Below are 23,913 nucleotides of genomic sequence, written 5' to 3'. Positions count from 1 at the left end.
GTCCACTGAGGAGAAGCTTTGCAGACAATTGTCAACGTAGAAAGACTTCAGGACAGAATGGCGGACGTCTTCCCCAGGTTGGCTATGGTCGAGGACATGTTTTTGTAATGCAAAGATTGCACAGCAAGGGCTGCATGTCGTGCCGAAGGGGAGAACCTGCCATTCATAAACACTGGGTGGATCCTGTGTCTTTAGATCCCTCCAGAGGAATCGCAGGAGTGGCTTGTCCTCTGGAAGCAATCTAATCTGGTGGAACATCCCCTTGATGTCACTGCTGACAGCAATGGAATGTTCTCTGAATCTGAGCAACACTGCGAGAAGAGATGGGCCTAACACAGGTCCAGGGAGCAAGAACTTGTTAAGGTTTTGACCCTGATATTGAAATGAGCAATTAAACACAACTCTGTTCTTCCCGTTGTGTTGGACCAGGTGATGGGGAATGTACCACGTGTTAGTTGAGCATGTTTCAGCACTTGGTTCCACCCTGACTGCATAACCTGACTGCTCTAGTTTCTGAATCTCTGCAGTGTAGGCAGCTGCTTGCTTTGGGTCTCTGGCCAGCCTTCTCTCTATGGCTCGCAGATGAGGGAGGACAGCATGTTTGGGGGCCTTGAGGTCTGGCATGTTCTTGACAAGCAAAAGTGGTGTTGCATAGCGTTTAACACCATCCACCTCTACTCTCACTGTCTTGCTCTCCAGAATTTCCACTGCTTCCTGGTCTTGTCTAGATCTTGTGCTTATCTTTTCACTTTGCCAGGGCAGCACATCTATCTGCCAAAGTCTCTCCACTTGTTTGAGAAGATCAGTTTCTGGAGATGCCATTGAGGTGAAAAGACACTGTTGTTCAGTCAACTCATGCTGCAGGTGTTGTACAGTGCCCTGCAAAGTCCAGCCGAGACGAGTCTTGATGGCTGCTGGTCCCCCTGGGGGGCCCAGACGGATTGGCTCCACTGACGTGATGAGGTGGGGGTAGTCTGATCCGATGAGCAGAACCGGGCGAACTGCCTCTAAATGGCTCAAAGGAAGCCCTCTGAGGTGGTGGTATTTTTCCCGTAAGGTCTTAATCGGGTGTGTATGTTCCGCAAGACTCAACTGCTGGGCTGTGAATGCACCCTTTATGTGATACAGTTTGCTGGGCTGAGACAGGGGGGAGATGTGGAAGGACACTGCTGCACCAGAGAGCATTTGTAATTCCTGCCTGATTGTGCGAAGTGGAAGATCTTCTGGCTGGCCTTTTAAGCCCAGCTGTTTGGCCGCATTGTGCAGAAGGATGGTCCTCTCCGATCCATCGTCCAGGATGGCATAGGCTTTCATTTTGTGTGCCCCGTTTCGGATAATGACCTTGACGATCTTCAGAAAAACCTTTCTGCTGGCAGGGGGCTTACGAATGAGAAGTAGCTCATTCGTAGTGTTGAGGAGGCAGGCATTAGCCGAAGAACCTTCCTTTGGGGTAGTCTTTGGGATGTCTGCACTCTTGGGATTGATGGCATGAAGGACCAGTAGATGGCGTCCATTACACTGTTTGCAGCGCATTTTCAAATTGCACTCTGAAACTCGATGATTCCTTCCACAGCGCCAGCATCCGTTGCAGTCTCTTATCCAGTTTTGTTTCTGGTCAACTGTAAGCTGCTTAAAGTTGTTACAATTGTTGAGGGAGTGTTTATGGTGGTCACAGTAAGGGCAATAAGGAGTTGAAGCAGGTTTGTTGGCTGTAGGTGTCATCTTTGTCTGTGGAGGTGCTTTTTCTGTGCCAAACAGAATGGTGGCACTTTTAGCGAATGGTTTTAAGTCTCTGGTCACTTCTCGTGTTTGTGCAGGATATCCACGACGACTAGCTCCTACAAACCTTGATGTGTCCTCCTGCACTTGAATTTCATACTCTAGCCACTCTGACAGATCAAGAAGGGTAGGTATTGGCACCTGGTGAGGATGTGCAAAGCGTCGAAAACTTGATCGGAGGTCGTGCGGCAGCTTCCCAAGGAGCCGGGAAACATGGGAGCCGCACTGCAGCTCAAATGTACCCTTTCTTCCTAGTTGCTCTAGCATGCCAACGAGGGAACGAACCCTGAGGGCGAAGAGTCGGAAAGCTTTAATGTCTCCACTGGCTATGTTTGGACCATCCATGAGCTCTGCTATACGTTGCAATGCGAGCTGATGAGGCTGACCGTATTGCTGATCCAGTGCTGCCATCGTCTTTGTGAAGGGTTGTTGTGAATGACTGTACGAATCAGCAATAAGCAGCGCCTCCTCAAGTTTAAGGTGATCAGTGAGTATTTGGAATTTGAATCTCTCCGTGGCGGTAGCTGGGAGAATGTTTTCCAGGGCGATCTTGAGCCGCGAGAATTCTCTAGGATTCGGATGTACAAAGTCTGGAATTGTGGGGGATGGACCTCTGTACATCTGATCTAGCTCAGGTGGAACTGGGCCAGATGCTCTGCATGGCACGCGAGAGTGTTGGACGGATTCAAAGTGTTGAGGGGCTGTGTTCTCTGGCTTGTATGATGGATAACGACTCGGTCTATAAGACATCTCAGTTTTGAGGTAGGCTCTTTCCTCCCTTGAAGCGTCCCACCTGTCCTGTTCGGAGTAAGACGTGTAGTGGGGAGAGTGCAGCTCTGCTCTGGGGATAGCTGTTGGAGCTAGGAAAGCCTCAGAACTGTGTGCTGACACTGGTGTGAAGCTCTGATCACTCTGTTGTGTTCTCAGCAACCTGCGTGGCGCAGGTACAGGTCGCGCAGGACTGGCAGGGGGAGAAGCCTGTGCTGTAGGCTGTCGCTGTTCCAGTTGGATCTGTAGTTGCTGCATTTGTCGTTTCAGCTGAGAAAGTTCTTGTGAATACTGGTGTTTTTCTTCCTGCATCATCTGTAGCAGATTGTCATGGGCAAGGCGGAGATCTCTGTTCTCACGCTGGAGGTTGCTGGTTCCCCATGGTTCATTATTAGACCACTGTAAAGGGTGATCAGGCTCTTTGCACAGCAGCGATATTGGAGTGATACCAGCTGCACCCTCTGGTTCTGGGCTGGAAGGCACTGTAGGATGAAACTGAGAGTGTGGTGACATGGGTTCTGGAAACAGTCTTGGGAGAGTGAAGCCACTGAGGTCATACTCTTCATATCGTGCAGGGAGTGCTCTCTTCCTCCTAACACGCACGACTGGCTCATCCTCTTCATACTGTAACATCTTTCCGTAGTAAATCTGGGTCTCCGGCTCGAAGGACCATGTAAAAATGTTGGCTAGTAGAAGCTGATTTTGCCGGTTGATAACAGACCCACTACAGAGCGTCCGGTGAGAGACTTTTATCAGAGATGATCAGGTATTCGGGAATAACCCATTTATTGTCACCACAACTCAGTACACTGAACAACTTCAACTTTGCATGTGTGTGGTTTTTTTCCAGTCACGCACACAACTTTAGCAAAGATAAACGCTACAGTATATCCTGCGTCTGCTTTCCCGTTCATCAGACTCAATTCAGTGGGCGGGAGTATGGACCTGCACGTCTTTTCCGTGATGCTGATTGGCTCGTTAGACGGATGCTGAGACGAAGGCATAAGTTTGGTCATATAGTAGAGGAACTAAAACACTTGAATATAACCATAATAGTGGCCTTTTTTACAGTTCTTTTTCATTATTTGGCTCATTGAGCATATACAGGTTGAATAAGAGTGGCGCAAGAATCGAGCCCAGAGGGACTCCGTAGTTCATGGATGTCCACTCAGACTTCTGTTCTCCCATACTCACAAAATAACTTCTGCCTTCTAAGGATGACCTGAACCATTTTAGGACTATCCCAGAAAGCCCCACCCAGTTTTCCAGCCTGTCAAGAAGTATTTTGTGATCGACAGTGTCAAATGCAGCACTGAGGTCGAGTAGTACCAACACGGATAATTTGCCTGTATCAGTATTTAAGCGAATATCGTTTATTATCTTTATGAGCGCTGTCTCCGTGCTGTGATGTGATCGGAAACCAGATTGAAAATTGTCAAAATATCCATTTGAGCTTAAAAATTTGTTCAGCTGATTGAAGACAACCTTTTCAATGATCTTGCCTATGAAAGGAAGATTTGAGATCAGTCTATAATTACTTAAGATGGTCTTATCCAGATTGCTCTTTTTCAGAAGGGGCTTGATGACTGCAGTTTTCAGGGAGTTCGGAAAACTCCCTGAGCGATGAGGCATTTACCACTTCTAGGACATCTGCTTCTAAACAGTTTAACACACTTTTGAAAAAAGATGTGGGAAGTGTGTCAAGGGCGCAGTTTGATGTTTTAAGGTGCTGCACGGTTTCTACCAAAATTGTTCCATCAATTTCTTCTAAATCAGACATAGTAACTACTTTCTCAGGTTGTGGTCTGATCTGCCTGACCCCAGAGCAACTCAAGGATGTGCTGATCACCTTTCTGATGTTATTGATTTTCTCAGAGAAGAAAGAAGCAAACTCACTGCATTTCCTTTCTGAGAGCATTTCTATGGCAATCTTGCTTGGGGGGTTTGTCAGTCTCTCTACAGTAGCAAAAAGAGTGCGTGTGTTGTTTATATTGCTGTTTATAATATTTGAGAAGAAAGTCCGTCTAGCTTTGCCTAGTTCCCTATTGAAAGCGTGGATGCTGTCTTTGTAGATGTTATAATGTACTACAAGTTTTGTCTTCCGCCACATGCGTTCTGCTCTTCTGCATTGTCTTTTCATATTTTGCACAGCTGTTGAGTTTCTCCAAGGTGCTTTTTGTCTGCCACTATTCTTCCTGACTTTTACAGGAGCAATATCATCAATTACACTCTTAACCTTTGAGTTAAAAGAATCAAGGAGAAAATCAACAGAGTCGGCAGATATGCTTGGTTTTAAAGATATAGCCTTCATAAATAGCACACCAGTGTTTTCATTTAAGCATGGGTTAGGGTTAACCCATGCTGTGTCAGATCAAAAGTTTTTAAAACAGTTTTGATTTCTTTTGCCATATTGTTTTCTGCATCATCTATGTGAATGTTAAAATCTCCAGTAATGGTAAAACAGTCAAACTCAGAGGCAATTGTTGATAACAGTTCTGTAAAGTCCTCAGCAAAAGTTGGAGAGTATTTTGGAGGCCTGTAAACAATGATAAGTAAAATACGTGGAGCACCTTTTAATACCCAGATATTCGAAAGAGGGGTAATTCCCAAATGATATTTGCTTACATTGATAAACATCTTTAAAAAGAACAGCTAAGCCCCCCCACCCCCCCTCTATTACCCACTCATATAAATAAAATTTGGAGGGGAAGTTTCGTTTAGGACCGTTGCACTACAGCTGTCTTCTAGCCAAGTTTCAGTTAGAAACATGAAGTCCAAGTTGTATGTGGTTAAGTCATTGACTAGAAGTGATTTATTTTCAATGGAGCGGATGTTTAAAGTGCTAACTTTATAGTCTTACTTTTTGTCCCCACAGCAGTCTTAGTTTGGCGTGTAATAGGCACCAGATTAGATGGGTTTGCTGTACGGCTGTTGAAGGCCTTAGATTTTCTATCATGTAAATGAACAGCAATAGAGAAAGATTCAGGCACACTGGGTTCCCGCTTGTTCTGTAAACATTTGATAAAGTTATTGTTTTCATAGCGAGGACCCGAAGTATATCACTTAGAGCTGGTATCAGTTGTTTTTGGTTCACCTCGAGCCGATTGGGGAGGGTGTGGGCCTTGGCGTTGTGGCAGAGGCCGAAGAACTCTCGCTTGGAGGAGGGGGAGGGCGAGCTGGGCCCGCATGCTTTGGTGGTTTTGGGGCCTGCCGTTTTTTGGTTGGTATCTGGGGGCTTGCAGCAAAAGAGTGTGATAGTTTGGTTCCAGCAGACACCAGTTGTTCCATTTTCTCTGAGAAGCACAGAAGTGGAGATGCTGGAGAGACGGATAACGTGTCAGGTGAGATGGGCTGTTGCTCTGGTGTTATTGGAGGGTGTAAAATGCTGTCCTGGTTTCCCTCGCTGTTTTCCAGAAAGTCGTCCTTGGGTGCTGAATCTGGGAGCAGTTCTGATACGTCATAGTCTGACTGTGGTGAGCTCTGTGGGCAGGGCTCGGCTGAGATTGTATTAGTGAGCAGAGGTTGTTGTTGTGGCTGAGTGGTGTTATCATTGTCCTTGTGTGATGTGTCAGCAATATGTCCATTCAGGTGCTGAAGTGAAGTCCTGTTCATAGTGTGTCCGACCGTTCATAGTGTGTCCAGGTGTGCGAGTGCCATTCAGGTTGAATGGATTGGCACACACTGCAGAAGGATGATGGAGAAGTAGATATTGTCCTTTAGCACTCTTGAACCAAGTTTGTTTGGGGGATGGCCATCCCGTTGAAACAGTTGCCTCTGACTCCAGAAAAGATTGCAGTTGTCAATAAAGTTCACTCCTTTTATATTGCAGGTTTTTTGCAGCCATGTGTTGAGCCCAAACAACCGTGAAAACCTGTTTGTTCCTCTTGCTGGGAGTGGTCCACTGATGAATGTTTCAACTTTCAGTCTTTTAAGTGTTTAAAAAAATTAATTCAAATCATTCTTAAGGAGTTCCGACTGTGCTGTAACTCCACGTGGTTTCAAGCGCATCATTCTGCGCTCGGAATGTGCATAAGCGCTTTGTGCCGCACTGTGTTGGAGTCATTCATCATAATGCAGTGACGCAGTTAAAGCTTCTTAACATTAATAATTATTAATGTTGCTGCCTCATTAAATAGCTGTGCTATACACTTAAAACATGTCTCAATTTTTAGTAGCCTTGGCTAGCCATATCTTAAGTAATTCTTTTTCATTTTTGTTATATTGTTTTTCATGAATGTATTTTACAACAATACAAAGAGCAATATGTATTATTCACTAATCTAGTTTATAATAGCATTTTTGTCATAGATTATGATCATATATTTTGGGGATTTGTTGTTTATCTTTATAATGAAGCCGTCTTTATTAAGTAGATTGTGTTTAACACACACAAGAGTGATAATCAGTTTAACACACAGTTATAGAAATTCTACTTGCTAGAATTCCTCGCAATTCCTCTACTCGCAAGACCTCATTTTACATTGGCTGTGTACAGCTTTTTTTGTGACGGCGCGTGCGGCACCACGTCCGAAGATGAACGACTTCAAGCCGAATCTGTCCGAGCTTGTACGTCTCACACAGTCAGAGCGTATAAATACGGGGTTTTTTTAATGGAAAGATACTAAAACGGGTAGACAGCAGGAAAAGAGCTAAAATACGTGAGAAACCCGGAAAAAAACAGGAGGGTTGACCGCTATAGCACGTCATATTATACAGTAGCTAGAAACAAGAAATAGTAGAAGAAGAACGTCCTCTTCTCAGTTCTCGCGTATGCGTCTTGGAAATTTCTTGAACTCACGTCTCAGGCCCAAAAGGAAGAAAAGGAATAGTCGAATAAAGTCTTGTTTTCCGCACAAAAAGTTTTCTAGTTGCTTGATAAACTTACACTCACCTAAAGGATTATTAGGAAGACCATACTAATACTGTTTGACATCCTTTTAGCTTCAGAACTGCTTTAATTCTACGTGGCATTGATTCAACAAGGTGCTGAAATCATTCTTTAGAAATGTTGACCCATATTAATAGGATAGCATCTTGCAGTTGATGGAGATTTGTGGGATGCACATCCAGGGCACGAAACTCCAGTTCCACTACATCCCAAAGATGCTCTATTGGGTTGAGATCTGGTGGGGCCATTTTAGTACAGTGAACTCACATTGTCATGTTCAAGAAACCAATTTGAAATGATTCGAGCTTTGTGACATGGTGCATTATCCTGCTGGAAGTAGGCATCAGAGGATAGGTACATGGTCGCCATAAAGGGATGGACATGGTCAGAAACAATGCTCAGGTAGGACATGGCATTTAAACGATGTCCAATTGGCACTAAGGGGCCTAAAGAAAACATCCCTCACACCATTACACCACCACCACCAGCCTGCACAGTGGGAACAGGGCATGATGGATCCATGTTCTCATTCTCTTTACGCCAAATTCTGACTCTACCATCTGAATGTCTCAACAGAATTCGAAACTCATCAGATCAGGCAACATTTTTCCAGTCTTCAACTGTCCAATTTTGGTGAGCTCTTGCAAAATGTAGCATCTCTTTCCTATTTGTAGTGGAGATGAGTGGTACCCGGTGGGGTCTTCTGCTGTTGTAGCCCATCCGCCTCAAGGTTGTGCGTGTTGTGGCTTCACAAATGCTTTGCTGCATACCTCGGTTGTAACGAGTGGTTATTTCAGTCAAAGTTGCTCTTCTATCAGCTTGAATCAGTCGGCCCATTCTCCTCTGACCTCTTGCATCAACAAGGTATTTTTGCCCACAGGTTTGCCGCATACTGGATGTTTTTCCCTTTTCACACTATTCTTTGTAAACCCTAGAATGAAAATCCCAGTAACTGAGAAGATTGTGAAATACTCAGACTGGCCCGTCTGGCACCAACAACCATGCCACGCTCAAAATTGCTTAAATCACCTTTCTCTCCCATTCTGTCATTCAGTTTGGAGTTCAGGAGATTGTCTTGACCAGGACCACACCCCTAAATGCATTGAAGCAACTGCCTTGTGATTGGTTGATTAGATAATTGCATTAATGTGAAATTGAACAGGTGTTCCTAATAATCCTTTAGGTGAGTCTATAATTTAGCCACTGTAGTCACATGGAATATTTAAACTAGGGGTGCTCCGATCAGGATTTTTGGGGCCGATCACCAATTACTGGAAGCTGTATCACCCGATATCGATCACCGATTACAGAGTCTATTTGAAGCCTTCAATTTATCATGTAGCATTATTATTAAACTATTTTTAACAACAATGTACATTAAGTATTACATTTAAGAGAAGACAATGTATCATGAAATTACACCTGTGTATTTATCAGACATGAAAATGGGTCAGGGGTGAAAAAGGTGAGAAGGATATTATCCTTCTAGGGGGGTCCAGGGGCATGCTCCCCCCAGGGCCTAATTATTTTATAGTCTACTATAAAATTACGAAAATAAATATAGCACAAATGTATAGCACAGCTGTTTAATGAGGCAGCAACTTATGATAGATAGGACAGAACAGAACAAAAAATGCTATTAATAATCTTTCATTGCGCAAAAGTATTATGATATGATTATGAAAGACTCCAATAGACCTTATGTAGACCCGTCCCTTTTCAGCGCTGCGCTCTTTGTCTTTTGACTTCTGGTCTGTATTTCCCATAGACCAACATGACATCATGACTTTTGCGTAAACACATACGCCACTTTCGAGTCAGGTGGCGTGTCATCTCTACGCATTTTGAGCTATCCGCGTGTATCCACGTGTATGTGTATATGTCTACGCCATTAACATCCGCGTCATTCCGCGTGTCTGTACACGCAGTCAAATCTCCAGTCATAAATGCCATTAACCCCAGTGACGGTTAAGTTTAGGGATGGGGTTGAGGTAAGTCGTATCTTTTTTTTTTACCTAGGATGGTAAGGGAACAGTCATAAATGCCATTAACCCCAGTGACGGTTAGGTTTAGGGACGGGGTTGAGGTAAGTCATATATTTATATAACGTTAAGTCAATGGGGTTCATAGACACGCTGAAAGACGATTATGCGTCTTGATAGCACGCCAAAAATGGAAATACGAATTGGCGTGTCATACACACGCTACTTCATGAGATCAGTCTGCTTAGACTGTAAAAAATATGGACAAAGCGTCTGTGACGTCACCCATAGACTCTCTGAAGAACGGGTTTGAAGCTGTTTATGGGGCGGCGCCATACTGGAAAATCTTGGAAAATACAACATACAAAAGTTTCAGAAAGGATACAGAGGTGGTATGATGTGTTGTGTCAGATCATGGCCGAGACGTCAAATTCACTCGGCGCAGCCTGTTATCAGCTGTCAATCAAAGTTAACCGCCCTTGTTTGTCATACGTTTTATATCTAAATGTGATCTAAACTAACGAGTTAGAAAAAAATTCACCCCCCTCACAGTTGTCAGGCACGCGGAACATATTGAAGATTACAATAAAAGTCCATGGGACCAAACTGTAAACATATGAATTTATGCTGTGAAAACGGACATTATAACGTGACGTCTATGGATATTTGCTCCCTTTTGGGACCGGCCTCTAGCGGATTTGAGATGTATTGCAGTTTATCGCACTTCCGGGTAGGCTTCACCTTTCAGATTAGAATGTTGCCGCTTGGTATTTCCACAGCGATCTTGCATAGGTATGAATGAACTGATCGTAAAACAAAATTCCCGGTCGACATTTGTTAAGACATCTGCTTTACAATGTTTATGATAAACATAACAATGCTCATTATAACTTTTGTTCACCAAAATCCACTTCACCAGCTAATTACTCCTCGACAGCGATGCCATAGAAATATACAGAGCGACCGCAAAAACAGAAGTTCAAAGACAATATTCTAAAGATGACGGCGCCCACGTTTCTCTGGTGCATAAGGTCTATAGAGTGCTGCACACAGCGCTTATGCGCATCCCGAATGCTGAATGATGCGCTTGAGGCAACATGAGTAGCGTGCAACTCTTCGAGTCCAGTTGGAAAAGTTCTAAGCACAAAGGAAATAAATATCGATGCATAGTGTATTATACAGTATCTATCTATCTATCTATGCAATAGTTTATTGACCTTTTTCTTTTAACAGTTTTACATTTCAGTTATGGTGCGCATGAAGAACAATGATAGTGCTCTCCAGTGTTGTGATCTAGACACACGGTAGAAAGGAACATAATTAAGCTACTACAGCAAGATATTCAATTCATGCGAAACCATAGTGGTTTATCTACAGTATAATCATATTAACATTTAATCGTCTTGGAGAGAGTTTCATCGTTGCCGAACACGACGCGCTGTGCTGTCTGAATGGAGAATGACTGACGACGCGCTTTTGAACGCTGAATGGAGAATGACTGACAGCGGAGGGAAAAGTTTACGTGAACTTGAATTTAATTACTTGCATATTAATTTCTATCTCGCATTATACTATAGTATGGCTTCATATATATTATGAGTATTTGAACTCAACCTGAGTGCTCGTTGCCGCGGCGATCAGTGGACACAGTGTTCTCTGTAGCTCGCGCAGTCTTTACTTGGACGTGCGCTTCTGTTGCGGACGGACTCTATTCTTTCCGGTGATTTTACGGGTTGATCAGAGAGGCTGCACAGTTTGATAAGCAGACGGCGGCGTGGTACACACGTTGACGATATCCATGTCATTCTTTCTTCAGTCGAAAAGAAATTACGATTTTTGATGAAATCATTCCAGGATTTTTTTCCATATAATGGACTTCAATGGGAACCAAACGGTTCAAGGTCCAGAAGACAGTTTCAGTGCAAACTGTTCAAAGTGCTTTAAACGATTCCAGACGATGAATAAGGGTCTTATCAAGCGAAATGATCGCTCATTTAAAAAAAAAAAACAAAAAAAAACAAAGTAGCTTCTAAAAGTTTTAGAAGCTCAGATGGTCACCTTGCTCTGTTCTGTGATGTGCGTTCGTGACTCATGTTCGAACTCGTTTATCAAAATGAACAAACTTTGGTAACACTTTACGGTAAGGGTACATGAATTATCATGAATTCATGTATAAATTAATGCATGAATCATGCATTAATTCATGCATAAATTACTCATGAATCATCAGGAACTAACAGAAGTTCAATATTTTTCTTGATGACTTCATGAATGAAAGACACCTTAATTAAAACATTAACTAAGATACGCCCATCATCATGAATAATGATTTATTACGCATGATCATGATGTTTTCTTTTTTTTCTTTGTCTAGGTCAGTGACCTAGTCACCCATTTACTTAAGGGGCCACACACATGATGAAGTCATTAATAGATTAATGCTTAGTTAATGATGACCACTGTATTCGACAGACACCATAATAGACCAATCACAGCTCATAGCACACAAATTTTGTTAATCAAATACAGAAGTCATCATTAACTAAGCATTATCTATCAATGACTTCATCATGAGTGTGGCCCCTCAACTAAAGTGGTGACAAGGTCCTTTGAAACACTGATAAACAATGTGCTATTAATGTGCTATTAACTGTGAACAAAGAAAACATAATGATCATGCGTAATAAATCATAATTCATGATGATGTGATCATCTTAGTTAATGTTTTAATTAAGGTGTTGTTCATTCATGAAGTCATGAATGAAAAACATTGAACTCGTGTTAGTTCCTGATGATTCATGAGATATTAATGCATGAATGAATGCATAATTCATGCATTAATTAATACATGAATTCATGATAATTCATGTACCCTTACCGTAAAGTGTTACCCAAACTTTTTGGTACAATGGTACATTGATAGAGGACATCAAAAAGTCACTGAAAAGTCATATCAAATTTGGAGTCTCCAATTCAATCACTCTATCGCCCCCAACTGTCCAGTATACAAAGTATATTGCTTTTATAATACTTTCCATATGAAGTATTACTTTTAAAGTAGCCCATGCATTTACATTTTATCATACATATTTCAAAGTTAAAGATTCATTATTTTGATATGTGCATTGCTTTAGCTTACATTTTATAACAGTTGATTAGTTTATTTTTGACAAAACATATATTTAACATATGAGCAGAAACTATCTAACTAAAGCTTATTTGATGTCTATTTTATAGTAAAAACTTTATAATCGATTTAGTCTGTAACAGTAGGCTGTCCGTTCGTTCGTTCACACACCCGATTCATATTTAAAGAGCCCCTATCATAGCATTTGAAATGTTCCTGCTTTTGTTTTGGGAGTTCCCAAAAACAGTTAAACATGCATGCAAGGATAAAAAAACATTTTATTTGTCTTATAATATGTATTTATTTTTACCCGATTTGCTCAACGACTCCCAAATGATTCGTTCGACGATTCATTTTCCCAAACACCTCCTTTGAGTGATGCGAATCTGCGGCGATTGGTCAAATGTCCCAGTTAGTTATTATTGGTAAACCGTAGGCAGAGATTGTCGGCAACGGAACGCCCATAACCAGGATTATAGCTTGTCAAGTGTTGAAAATTGTATGTAGTGTTTGAACAAACGTGTCAGAAAAAGTGCACTTTTCACACGGTCCCTTACTCGCATCTCTGTCAAGAGCAAGCTTTCCCGGCGAAACTCACATTGCGGTGGCTTTTGAGGGACAGTGCTTATTATATAGAGCAAAGTCATATTTGGCTAAGTCGTTTAGGCGGTATTCATTTTTCAATGAATGTCTGGTGAATATCAAAAACAAAACTAACTTTACCCCGCTTAGAAGCTGCGCAGAGTGTACACAAAACACAATGTAACTATATTGTGCATGCTACAGAAAACATAACACCAAACATTATTAATAATACTTACAGATTGTGATTCGGAGGAGGACGAACCTAATCCATATACACTGGATACTGAGACCTCCTTCGGGAACAACCGACTTGCGAATCCACATTTGAATTAATTTATGTTTTTGAATGATTCGTCATGATTAAAATGATGAGAACACAAGGTTCGGGTGTTGTACTGTTGTTGTATCGTTGCAAATATGAACTCTAATCACTGATTCTTCACATGCTCGTCCCTGGGCAATGAAAACAATTGGCTGAACTGTCTTTGCAATGTAGAACACAGCATCTTCTCGACATGATGCTATTCAGCTGAAGTTTTTGAATGTGTTCTAGACTAGACTTCAAGTTTACACTCCCGTCTGCGCGCGCACTAGTTGGGAGCGGCCAATGAGCTAATGTTTTGTATCTACGTCACAACGTAACTGATTCTTCACATGCTCGTCCCTGGGCAATGAAAACAATTGGCTGAACTGTCTTTGCAATGTAGAACACAGCGTCTTCTCGACATGATGCTATTCAGCTGAAGTTTTTGAATGTGTTCTAGACTAGACTTCAAGTTTACACTCACGTCTGCACGCGCAGTTGTTGGGAGCGGCCAATGAGCTAATGTTTTGTATCTATCTCACAACGTAACAGCTAATGACTCGTTTCAAAAACAATTCATTTCATAGACTCAGAGTCGACTCTCGCTTTTGAAAGACAATAACTTTATATACGGTGCTCTTTCAGATATAAATCTTTGCAGTATGTTTTCATTCCCTTAGAGCTATATTCCACACTACATGAACAGTTATTTTCAAAAATCCATGATAGATGCTCTTTAAACAGTCTGTTTGGTTTTACAGATCAGTATAGAACAAATCTCAGTAGTCTATATTGTCTTACTAGCATTTGTCAATCAGAAAGATATTTTTGGCGTCCTTCCTACATGATTCGGGAAAAGTGTAACTTATCAGCTGGCCTGTGGAAAAGCCTGTGGTCGTTGTGGTTTCTCCTTTGGTCACACTCATGGAGAAATAAGTAAAAGAAGCAACACTCATTAACTATTAAAAATAAATAAGTTCTGTAGTTGAAACTGCGCTATGCAAAGGAGTTGACTTACTGCATTGCTCTGATTGGTTGTAGGTCTGCCGACTATCCAATTGAGTGCAGAGGTTTTTTTTTTTTTCCTGGTTCGGTTAAGACCCGCCTCATAATCAAAGCCCTACGGAGCGGTTTCAGACTCATATTCTCACTAGAATATGAGTATGAAGAAGTCAGGCTATAGTCTTACTAATGTAGAACCGAAAGTGAATGAACGCACAGCGCGCGAACGTCTGTCTGTGCACACATTTAATATTTAAACAGTCTGTGTGCAGTTTACAGACACTATTCAATAACTTGATTAGAACAAAGCACTTAAGAATAAATGACTTACATCAGCTGAATCAGTCCTCGAAATGAAACAGGTAACTGAGGTAACTTTTCCAGGATTATTATGACAGTATTATTGCTCACAGCGCAGCAACACGAGGTAAAGGTTAGGTGTGTGTTCATGGCTTGCCTCAACATTAGCGTTTGAATAGCATGCGCTCTCAGTGGGCAGGGTCACATTAACACGTCATACGCTATAATTAGGTGAAAGGAAAGACATCTCTCTCTTTTCATACAGATCACATCAACTGAGAATAGTTGTTTTTTATATAAATTACTTCATTTAATAGAAGAGAATTTCAGCTTCATGAAGAGAAATCTTTCGTGTCTCTGTGACAAGTATTTAAAGTTACAGTTCATTTTTCAGACACGTTTCAGAAAGATTTTTGCGAAGACAGAGTGAGCTGAAAGCGCACCCTGTTTATTTTATTTATTTTACAAAAACACAAGGTTTTGATGTTCATTAGAGTGTACACAAAAAGAAGACCAGCTATAGTTTATAATTATGTATTGATTTTATTTATATGACCATTAATGACGGAGTATTTTAAGTCTATGTTGCAGCTATGTGAAAGAAAAAAAAAAACGATCAAAAAGCAGGGACGCGTTTTTGGTCCCCATGGGGTTATAATCAAGCAGGTATACCGTATTAAACAGTGTCTTGTTTCTTTATAAGTATAACTTCATTTTCTATTATGAAGCATTATTCCAGCGTGTTCATGTTTTCTATTAAATTAACCAGAAAAGATTTCAACATGAAAGGCGCAGCGGAGCCTCCACGCACACCTATGTTATAGCCACGGATTTTGTTCAAAATGCCTCATATCATTGTGCTCTTTGATTTCATTTGAAGTATATTGAGGCATTTACAAGGCAGTTACTGTACTTATGGAGGCAGTAGACAGCTCACTAGCTTTCAGTCCAGAGCCTTTCTATATATCCTTCATCTTTTTGATGATATTACAAAATGAATTAGGCTAATTACCCACTAGCTTGTTGGGGGTCAGATGCCGAAAGTTGTTCAGGGAACTGTGTTTTCATGTTTTTACATTACATAGACTATCAATATTTCCAGATTTCAAAATATTTTCTTTGGAGTTGTGACAATAGTGTGCCAGCCCTCTAGAGTTTTAATAGCAGAATGAACAGCAGTGTAAACATGGGTGTGTACCAAATCAACAGCTAACTCGTAGCTTCCTGGCATTTTACTTCAAACATAAGAGCATACTGATGGTTACTTATGGTCACAAACCAAAAAGATTAATGAAAATGAATTAAATGTAGGTATTGTAAAATAGCTGATATACACACAGATATGACAGCACATCAATTATTTGATTATGAATAATAATGTGGTTAGTTTTGATGTTGGTAAAGAACTAAACTCTGCTTCACAATGTGCTTAACTAGAACTCTTAGTACCGGCGTACTGATCCAGATATTCACAAACAATATACAGGGATGTGATTTTCTCATGTTTATACGGCTTTCTTTATTTCCCGACCTGAATAGAATGTCCACCGTGAATTACATAAATCCGAGAAAGAAATAGTTTTTACTGGTTTACTGTGTGATTGAAATCACGAAATTGCTTTAAACAAACTACTAAATAAACTGCAAAATGTTATATTTTCTAATACATATAACATGTCACGGATTGGTCCTGACAGCACTGCACAAGCTCGTGGCATCATCTGCAGGCCAGAGTTCAAATAACTTATTGCGAGAAAATCTACATTAAAACTGATATCCGCCAGTTGCCTGGTAACTTTTTATACATTTTGACAATGCATGGTTGTGAGAATTTCAAATGTTCCTTTAATTTTGAATTTGAATTAAAAAAATTCTTGCTAAGCAAAACTTTTCTCTATTGGGTGGATATTTTTTTTTTTACCACCTGAGCAAAAACATTCTTTATATACCACTTTCACAGCATACATAAAAACATGAATTTTAACTTGAATCTGCCATTTCTATTTTAATTGAACCTTGATGCAACTTAAATTGGTATTAAATCATATTTTTGAAAACAAACATGTTTTGTTTTACAGTGCTGTTTACTGTACCAGTCTTTACCAAGAAATTCCTTCTGTGCGGCCGCAGCATCAGAAGTGTGCGACTGCGCAGTGCGCACGCACACAGTTTAGAGGGAACGTTCGTGCGATCATCAAATTGCTGTTGTAATTATAAATAAAGTCACACTGCATGTTTCAGTACCATTCGCTCTGTGGATAATTCGTTCATTTTCAGTTTCGATTCATGGTAAACGCTACTCTGTAAGTGCTGTGTGTTTATAAGATGTTTATAAAATTAAAATCTGTAAATCGCTTATAATTTGTATTTGGGAATGCAACAGGCACCAACCACCTTTCAAAATTCATAGATTTTCCTTCTTTTTTTGTCTTTAGCTAATCACATGCTTGGATATTGCAAAATTATACCATCACACAGCATATACTATGAACAACACTCAAGGAGTCACAAAATTCTGAGGTATATGAAGGCACGGGGTAGTTCTTCACCTGTAATTCTGCTTCTCTCCATCAAGTGAGAATTGGTCATATTTTGAAAAGGCTGTGTTCCCCTCCCAGTCTGTCAGATCTATCCTGAGGACATGTTGTTTTTCTTGTGTCAACTTGGAGATGATTTCATTCCCTAACCAGTGTTCACCTGAGATGTCTCCAAACCCCTGAATTGAAAATACAGAAAATCCATGTTTCATATCAGTGTAAAACTGTCAGAAATGTCCAAAGAAAAATGTAAGCGCAATAAAATCCTTACCATTGTGTAATTTTTCCATGTTTGATGAAAATCAACAATGCCATTGAAGCGCTTCTGTATTACTGTCCATCCACCTCCATCTATTTCCATGTCGCAGTAGGCCTGAAAAAAAAAAAAAAAAACTAAATTTAAATAAAAAGCAAAATGTAATCATTCATGCCCGTTCTGTATAAACTTGAATCACATGTCATGCCTTTCTTCCAGGATAAAATAAACAAATAACTTTTTTGGCAACTTTCTCAGAATGCTAAAAATAATGTTAAATTGGCAGACTTTCACTACTTTTTTTAAAAAAAACAAGGTTTCTTAGAAAATGTCTCTCAGTGAGGAAGCGCATTAAGAACTTAAGCAAAAGGGTTGCTCTTGCACCCTTCCGTTATTTAAACCATATATTTTAATTATATTCTTAAAACACAAAGGTTATTTGGCAAAATGTCCATACTTTTCTTTTCTCTCTTTATTTATTTATTTATTTTACTTTCAAGCTCGAAAACTGCACAATTTAAGTATTTTTTTAGTGTCTCTTTGCTTTAGTGTTTCTAGTGTTTAGTGTTTTAAGTCTCCTTATACTTTATATGATAATCAAGTCACCTTTATTTTAATAGTGCTTTATACAATACATATTGTTTCAAAGCAGCTTCACAGTGATAACAGAAAAAAATATGCATTTTGTCAGTTCAGTTTTGAAAAAAAGTTCATGGATATTCACTTTTGTATTTGTGTTTTCAAAGCTTTCTTGTGATCAGGCATATGACCGAGAAACAATGGCTTTTGGCATTGGTAATATCTAAAGGCTTCATTTTTTAATTAAACACAATTTATAATTTGGTTTAATTGTCTTTGAAAGTACAGTGTAGGCAGAAAAATTAGGGTTCGAGTGAGGAAATTAGATCTAGACCTGACTTCAAGTTTTCGTGAGCAATCAAATTACTATCCACTTATATGGAAAATAGTGACTTTGGCATTCAGCCATTGGTGTTTTGTGGATAAAAAAAGAATGTTGTACATGGTCAGTACAACACACGGTGAAGTAAATCAGAACATTTTAATTTTCTAATGTTTGATATGATAGTACTGCTTTGAATATCAATGCACTTTTATATAGTATTTTGCTGGTATTTTACTACTTTTGACTATTAAGTTGATCGACGTTACCTTGAACTGCTGTTTTGTATCAGGTATGGTCAATGAGTAGACCCCGCTTTCCTTGTTCCCTGACTTGAAGACTGCAGCACAGTCATTGTACTGATCTGGATCGTCCTGCATCATTGCAGGAATGCTACCTGATAAAAGAAATGTTTTGTTAAACCAAAGTGAAAAGTATGCACTGTAATAGGGGTGGGAATCGTTTGGAACCTCTCAATTTGATTTAAATTGATTCTTGGGGTCACGGTACAACAAAATTTTCTATTTCAAAATGTATTTGATTTTAGTTTGCTGTTACTTTTTGATTGTTTGATTTGATTGTAGTTTTGTTACTTTTCTATGTTGCTATTTAATTGCGGCAGACAGTTCACTGTTGTGAAGTAAAAAAAAAAAAAAATCCCACTGAATCAAATGTAAACTTTGATATTTTTTAGGTTAGTCAACTCAATATTAGGGTAAAAACTTTATAATCTATCCAAAACTAGTCAACAAAATGTTGTCATTACAGACGCTATTCTATATCGTGATTAGAACAAATCTCAGTAGGATATAGTAATACAGATGTGTTCATGTAAAAATAAAGTCTACTAATGTAGGAGCGTGAGTAAATGAATGCTCAGATGCAATGTACATATGTAAACAACATTGCACACTTATCTGTGCCATTTCATTCATTCACACACAGACACGCAATTCATATTTAAACAGTCTTTGTGCAGTTTACAGACACTGTTCAATAACACGATTAGAACAAAGCACTTAACTCTCTGAGGTCTAGGGTGTTTTTGGGGTCCTTGATGTTTTGAGATGCCCCGACATTTGTGCTTTTTCCAGTTGCTTATAAACATATTAATGGCACAGGTGAAATTACACACTATTTACCAGAAACACGGCTACCATAATATGTGAGCAACATGTATGTACATCTTTGTATTTTTTAGAGAATATTGTTTAACAGAGAATATTTATTTTAGTTTTAGTACAAATTTAAATGATTATACACATATACTGTTCATGCCTGAGTGAATAGTATTTGCTGTAAAAAGTTCACGGAGACGGAGAGGCAGACCGCACACCATGTTTATTTTCTTTATTTTACAAAAGCAGAATATTTTATTTCAATTGTACAGTGGCGGTTCTACTTTGAATTACACCCAGGGCGAGACCACCTTCGAGCGCCAGCAACGACAGCACAACAACAACAAAAAACAACAGCAACAACAACACAACAATAAAATCACATACCGTTCATTTGAAAGACACAGTTAATAGAATCCAGTTATTTTGTTAGATTAATCTAACTTTCAAGGGAGGAACCATTAGCACATTGGTTACTGCCTTGAATTATATGCATGGCACACTTTTAGTTATGAGTTGTTAAACTATACGTTGTCACGAAATGAAGTTTTTAAGAGTGAAAGGGTCAGAGAGATATTTATGTAGTAACAAAATAATTAATCTCTTAAATAATTTTTAACAGCTCTCATATTAACAACTATCCAAACTGTTATAGACCTTTTGTAGCCCTATGTCACTCTTAAAATGTCAGAGAAAAGGACAGAATCATAGATTATTTAGAAAATAGAACATTGTATTTTGCATATTATAGGCTACTGTTAAAAAAAAAACACATAATTAGGGCCCGAGCACTAACAGTGCGAAGACCCTATTGAAACTGTTAGGATTATTATTTTTTATTTTTTTATTTTTTTTTCTGCAAAGTAAGCGCCATTTTCGGGGCCGCAACATGCTCAAAAACTCACCAAATTTGGCACTCATGTCAGGACTGGTGATAAATTTCGTATTTTGTGGGTTTCGCGGATGGGCGGGGCAAAATGGCTTGCTAGCGCCACCTAGAAAATTGGAAAAAATTAGCCCCTCGTCCACGTTCAACCTACATGCACGAAATTTGGTGGGGACGTGTATCATTTCAAGACGCACAAAAAAGCCTCTAGAACCCATACCCTAAACTTGACAGGAATTAAGTCTTTTTTTTTACTTTTTTTTTTTTTTTACTGAATTTACTTAGAGTTTAAAAAATATGATCAGTTTAGGGTAAAAAGGCCACATAGTAGGTGGTGTTAAAAGTAATTTTATTACAATTTGTCATGCGCAGTTGCGCACTAGAAAATCACCAATCACTGGGCGTGTCAATCAATTTAAAGAAATATTTTATTAACATACATTATTAATCATGAAAAATATTTTTAATTGAACTCGAGTGGACTCGGGAATAAGTCCGAGTCCTAAAAAAAAAATGTTCGAGTACGAGTCAATTCCGAGTCCAAATGGACACGAGTCCATGACAAGACCAAGACCATTAAAATATGGTCTCGAGACCGAGTCCGAGACGAGTCCGAGTCTCGAGTACTACAACACTGCTACCAGCACTTCTGAGGTAACTTTTTGGATGTTTTATCCAGCTGATGTGGGTGTTTTCATGGCTTGCCTCAACATTAGTGTTTGAATAGCGCACGCTCTCAGTGGGCAGGGTCATATTAACACGTCATACGCTATAATTAGCTGAAAGGAAAAAGACTGACATCTCTCTCTTTTCATACAAATTACATAAACTGAGAATATTTGTTTTTTATATATAAATTACTTCATTTAAATGAAGAGAATTTCAGCTTCATGACAAAAAATCTTTCGTGCCTGTGTGACAAGTATTTACTTACAGTTAATTTTTGGACGCGTTTCAGAATGAATTTAACTGACAGAGAGAACCTTGCGATGCCACTGGCTTGGGCCTGTAATTGCTGTTTGCAGCTATATTTTCACTCTTCAGTTTTACAGTGTGCCAAAAATTGCAATTACTACATGATTTATAATTTGTAAACCGTTATTAGTTGGGGAAAAGTTGAATATTTGTAATATTTATTAGTTCCAAAGTTGTTACAAAGTTGTTTGAACTATTTTTGGATTTTGGTCACACTGTCCATCCTTACTGATAAAGTTTTCTATTCATTTTACAAAGTTACTGTCAAGTAATTAAGAAGTTTTGAGTAAATAATTTCATGATGACTAGTGCCTTAAAGGTCTTTAACTGAAACCGTTGAACCGTGACAAAGTATATTGTGTTTAACAATCTCTTATCTTTCTCTGTAATCTGTCTCTGCCTAACTAGCGGTCTAGCCTTTTCCCCAAACATTTGAAAAGCTGCATAATATTATAGGTGAACTGTCTGGCACAATATTGTTTTTGGAGTTTATTTTGCCCCAGGTCCCATGTGTGATAACGGTTGAAATACTGATGCAAACCCCACCGTGCTTACCCACAGAGATGGTGTGAATTAGGTTGTTGACTGTATTTGTCAGCTCCTGCTGCTGCTTCTTCATGGCGGAGTTTTCGGAGGAGGTGCGGAGCAGTTGTTGCTCCATCTCTTTTATGATGCTAGTCTGCTTCTCCACCAGCTTCTTGAGCTGTTCCTTCTCCGCTTCCAAGTTTTCTAGCTCTGTATTTCGCTTGCCTTCCATATCCTCCACTCGTTTTTCCAGAAAACTAAGAGGAACCAAGAGATTGAGCTTTGAAAAACACTGTTTTCCTCCAGACAGTGGTTTTTCAACTCTATGAATGGAGTGAGTAGCAATGTGAATTTAAGTTTCTATAAAAATGTTTGTGACTTGAATAGATCTTCCTCCAGAATTTGGAGAGACAAAGTGTTTCTAAACAGCTCAATTAATATTATATTAATATTATTACCTGTTTTTTTCATTCAGCTTTTGGATTTCATTTATCTGTTGCAGAATTTCATTTTCCAGTTTGTTGGTTGAAATTGAGTTCTCAAGAAGCTGACGTTCAAGTCGAGTTGTTTGGTTAATTACCTAAAGATGAAAATAGACATTGTGTTTCCAACAGAAAGCATCTTAGAGAAGACTCAGCATACCATGAGTATTTCCATATTCTCTTTCTGTCAGTGAAGCAAATTCCCTCCACTGAAGGAATTTTCTAGGTTTTTTTTTTTTTTTTTTAGCTGTTGTGGTCTTCCTGGTTTCATTAAATGAAAGATTCTTAAAGCACCTATACAAATATCTTGGGTTTAACATGTACATTGAATTCTGATTTCTAACTATAAAACCACCTTAATAATTTAGTGGTTCTCTGCGATATTTTAGAGATAATAGCATTGCTTCCCTCTGCAAGTGTCCCCTTGTGATGAAAATCATGACTGTGTTTGTGATCATGCTACAACTCTGAATTGGGGGTAATTAGTGGAGTAAATCAAGTGCACTTATGACAAGCATGTGTGCACTGAAGTTCAGACCAAGTCAATGTGGCTCAGATTGAATAGGTTGTTATTGCTCCCTGTTGTACCAAATCTTGCATTGTATGTTTGTTTGTTGTTTTTTGGTGTATTCCTGGGTTGAGTGCATGACCGTGGTTGTAGGTCTGAACAGATGGTTCACATCTGCACCAGCACTATTACATGCTTTAAGAGGCAGAACTCTTGGGAAAACAGAAGAGTTATATTTTTTTTTAGTTTTTCGGTGTGCCAATTTTTTTCTGTTTTTTAACACTGATTTAAAATAAATTTAAGAATTGAATACAATAGAATACAATTGAAGAATTGAATACAATAAATACAAAGAATTGATTGTGGAGTCATAACTTTGTGTTTGAAAAGGCAGCAGCAGGATCTGGTGTTGGATCACAGAGACTTCAGTTTTTAACGAGTAATCATTTGAACAGCAAAAATATATATTGGGATTACAGCAGGTTCATGCAAAGGAGATGTTAAGGCAGGGTGCTGAACACAAGGAAAATAGAAGAATGCGAAATTCGTTAGAAAACATAACTTAAGATTAGTGATTTGGCAAAGCAGCGTGAAATTGAGCACGAAAAACTAAAACATGAACAACGATTAATTTAGAGTAAGATCATCAAAATCAGAATTATCAGTTACAAGTAGCAACAAAATCATAACAAATCCCAGCTCTTTATTTATTGCTCTTTAATAAATATTATTAAATGTTGAAATTAATATTAGCTAAGATTAATAAATGCTGAAGAAGCATTGTTCAAGTATTGTTCTTAGTACATGTTAGTACATTAGTACATGTACACGGTAGTTAACTAATGAACCTTATTGTAAAGTGTTACCAAAGTACATGTGTGAGGTTACAATCTGTCATAGAATACACTTGTTTGTTCACATTGACTTTGGTTAAATTATTTTCCAAATCTGTAGTGAATTATCCATTGTTGCTTTCAGAATGACTAAAGG

At 39.2% G+C, this 23,913-nt stretch overlaps 2 protein-coding genes across 6 annotated transcripts in view; one reads left to right on the top strand and one right to left on the bottom strand.

The window, feature by feature from the left end:
* Window positions 1-23,913, top strand: part of mcph1 (microcephalin 1) — a 227,642-nt gene that overhangs the window by 157,099 nt on the left and 46,630 nt on the right. Inside the window, exon 15 of one of the 5 annotated variants that reach the window (XM_089117257.1) lies at window positions 16,814-17,718. The exons of the other annotated variants lie outside the window; for them this stretch is intronic. Within the exon in view, the coding sequence (XP_088973383.1) occupies window positions 16,814-16,909 (96 nt within the window). The 3' untranslated portion in view covers window positions 16,910-17,718. Of the gene's footprint in view, window positions 1-16,813; window positions 17,719-23,913 lie in introns of those variants that run through there. 5 annotated transcript variants of the gene reach the window in all.
* angpt2a (angiopoietin 2a) overlaps window positions 1-23,913 on the bottom strand; it is a 57,316-nt gene that overhangs the window by 9,443 nt on the left and 23,960 nt on the right. The window contains exons 3-7 of the mRNA XM_039652231.2: window positions 22,392-22,513; window positions 21,964-22,190; window positions 18,699-18,826; window positions 17,544-17,645; window positions 17,285-17,451 (exon numbers count right to left, since the gene is read on the bottom strand). Coding sequence (XP_039508165.2) covers window positions 17,285-17,451; window positions 17,544-17,645; window positions 18,699-18,826; window positions 21,964-22,190; window positions 22,392-22,513 — 746 coding nt within the window. The remainder of the gene's footprint in view (window positions 1-17,284; window positions 17,452-17,543; window positions 17,646-18,698; window positions 18,827-21,963; window positions 22,191-22,391; window positions 22,514-23,913) is intronic.

The sequence above is a fragment of the Pimephales promelas genome, chromosome 11 (assembly GCF_988280905.1).
Source record: "Pimephales promelas chromosome 11, fPimPro1.hap1.1, whole genome shotgun sequence".
NCBI classification, from domain to species: domain Eukaryota; kingdom Metazoa; phylum Chordata; class Actinopteri; order Cypriniformes; family Leuciscidae; genus Pimephales; species Pimephales promelas.
Note: the sequence above shows the minus strand (reverse complement) of the source record. Positions and strands in the feature narration are given on the sequence as shown.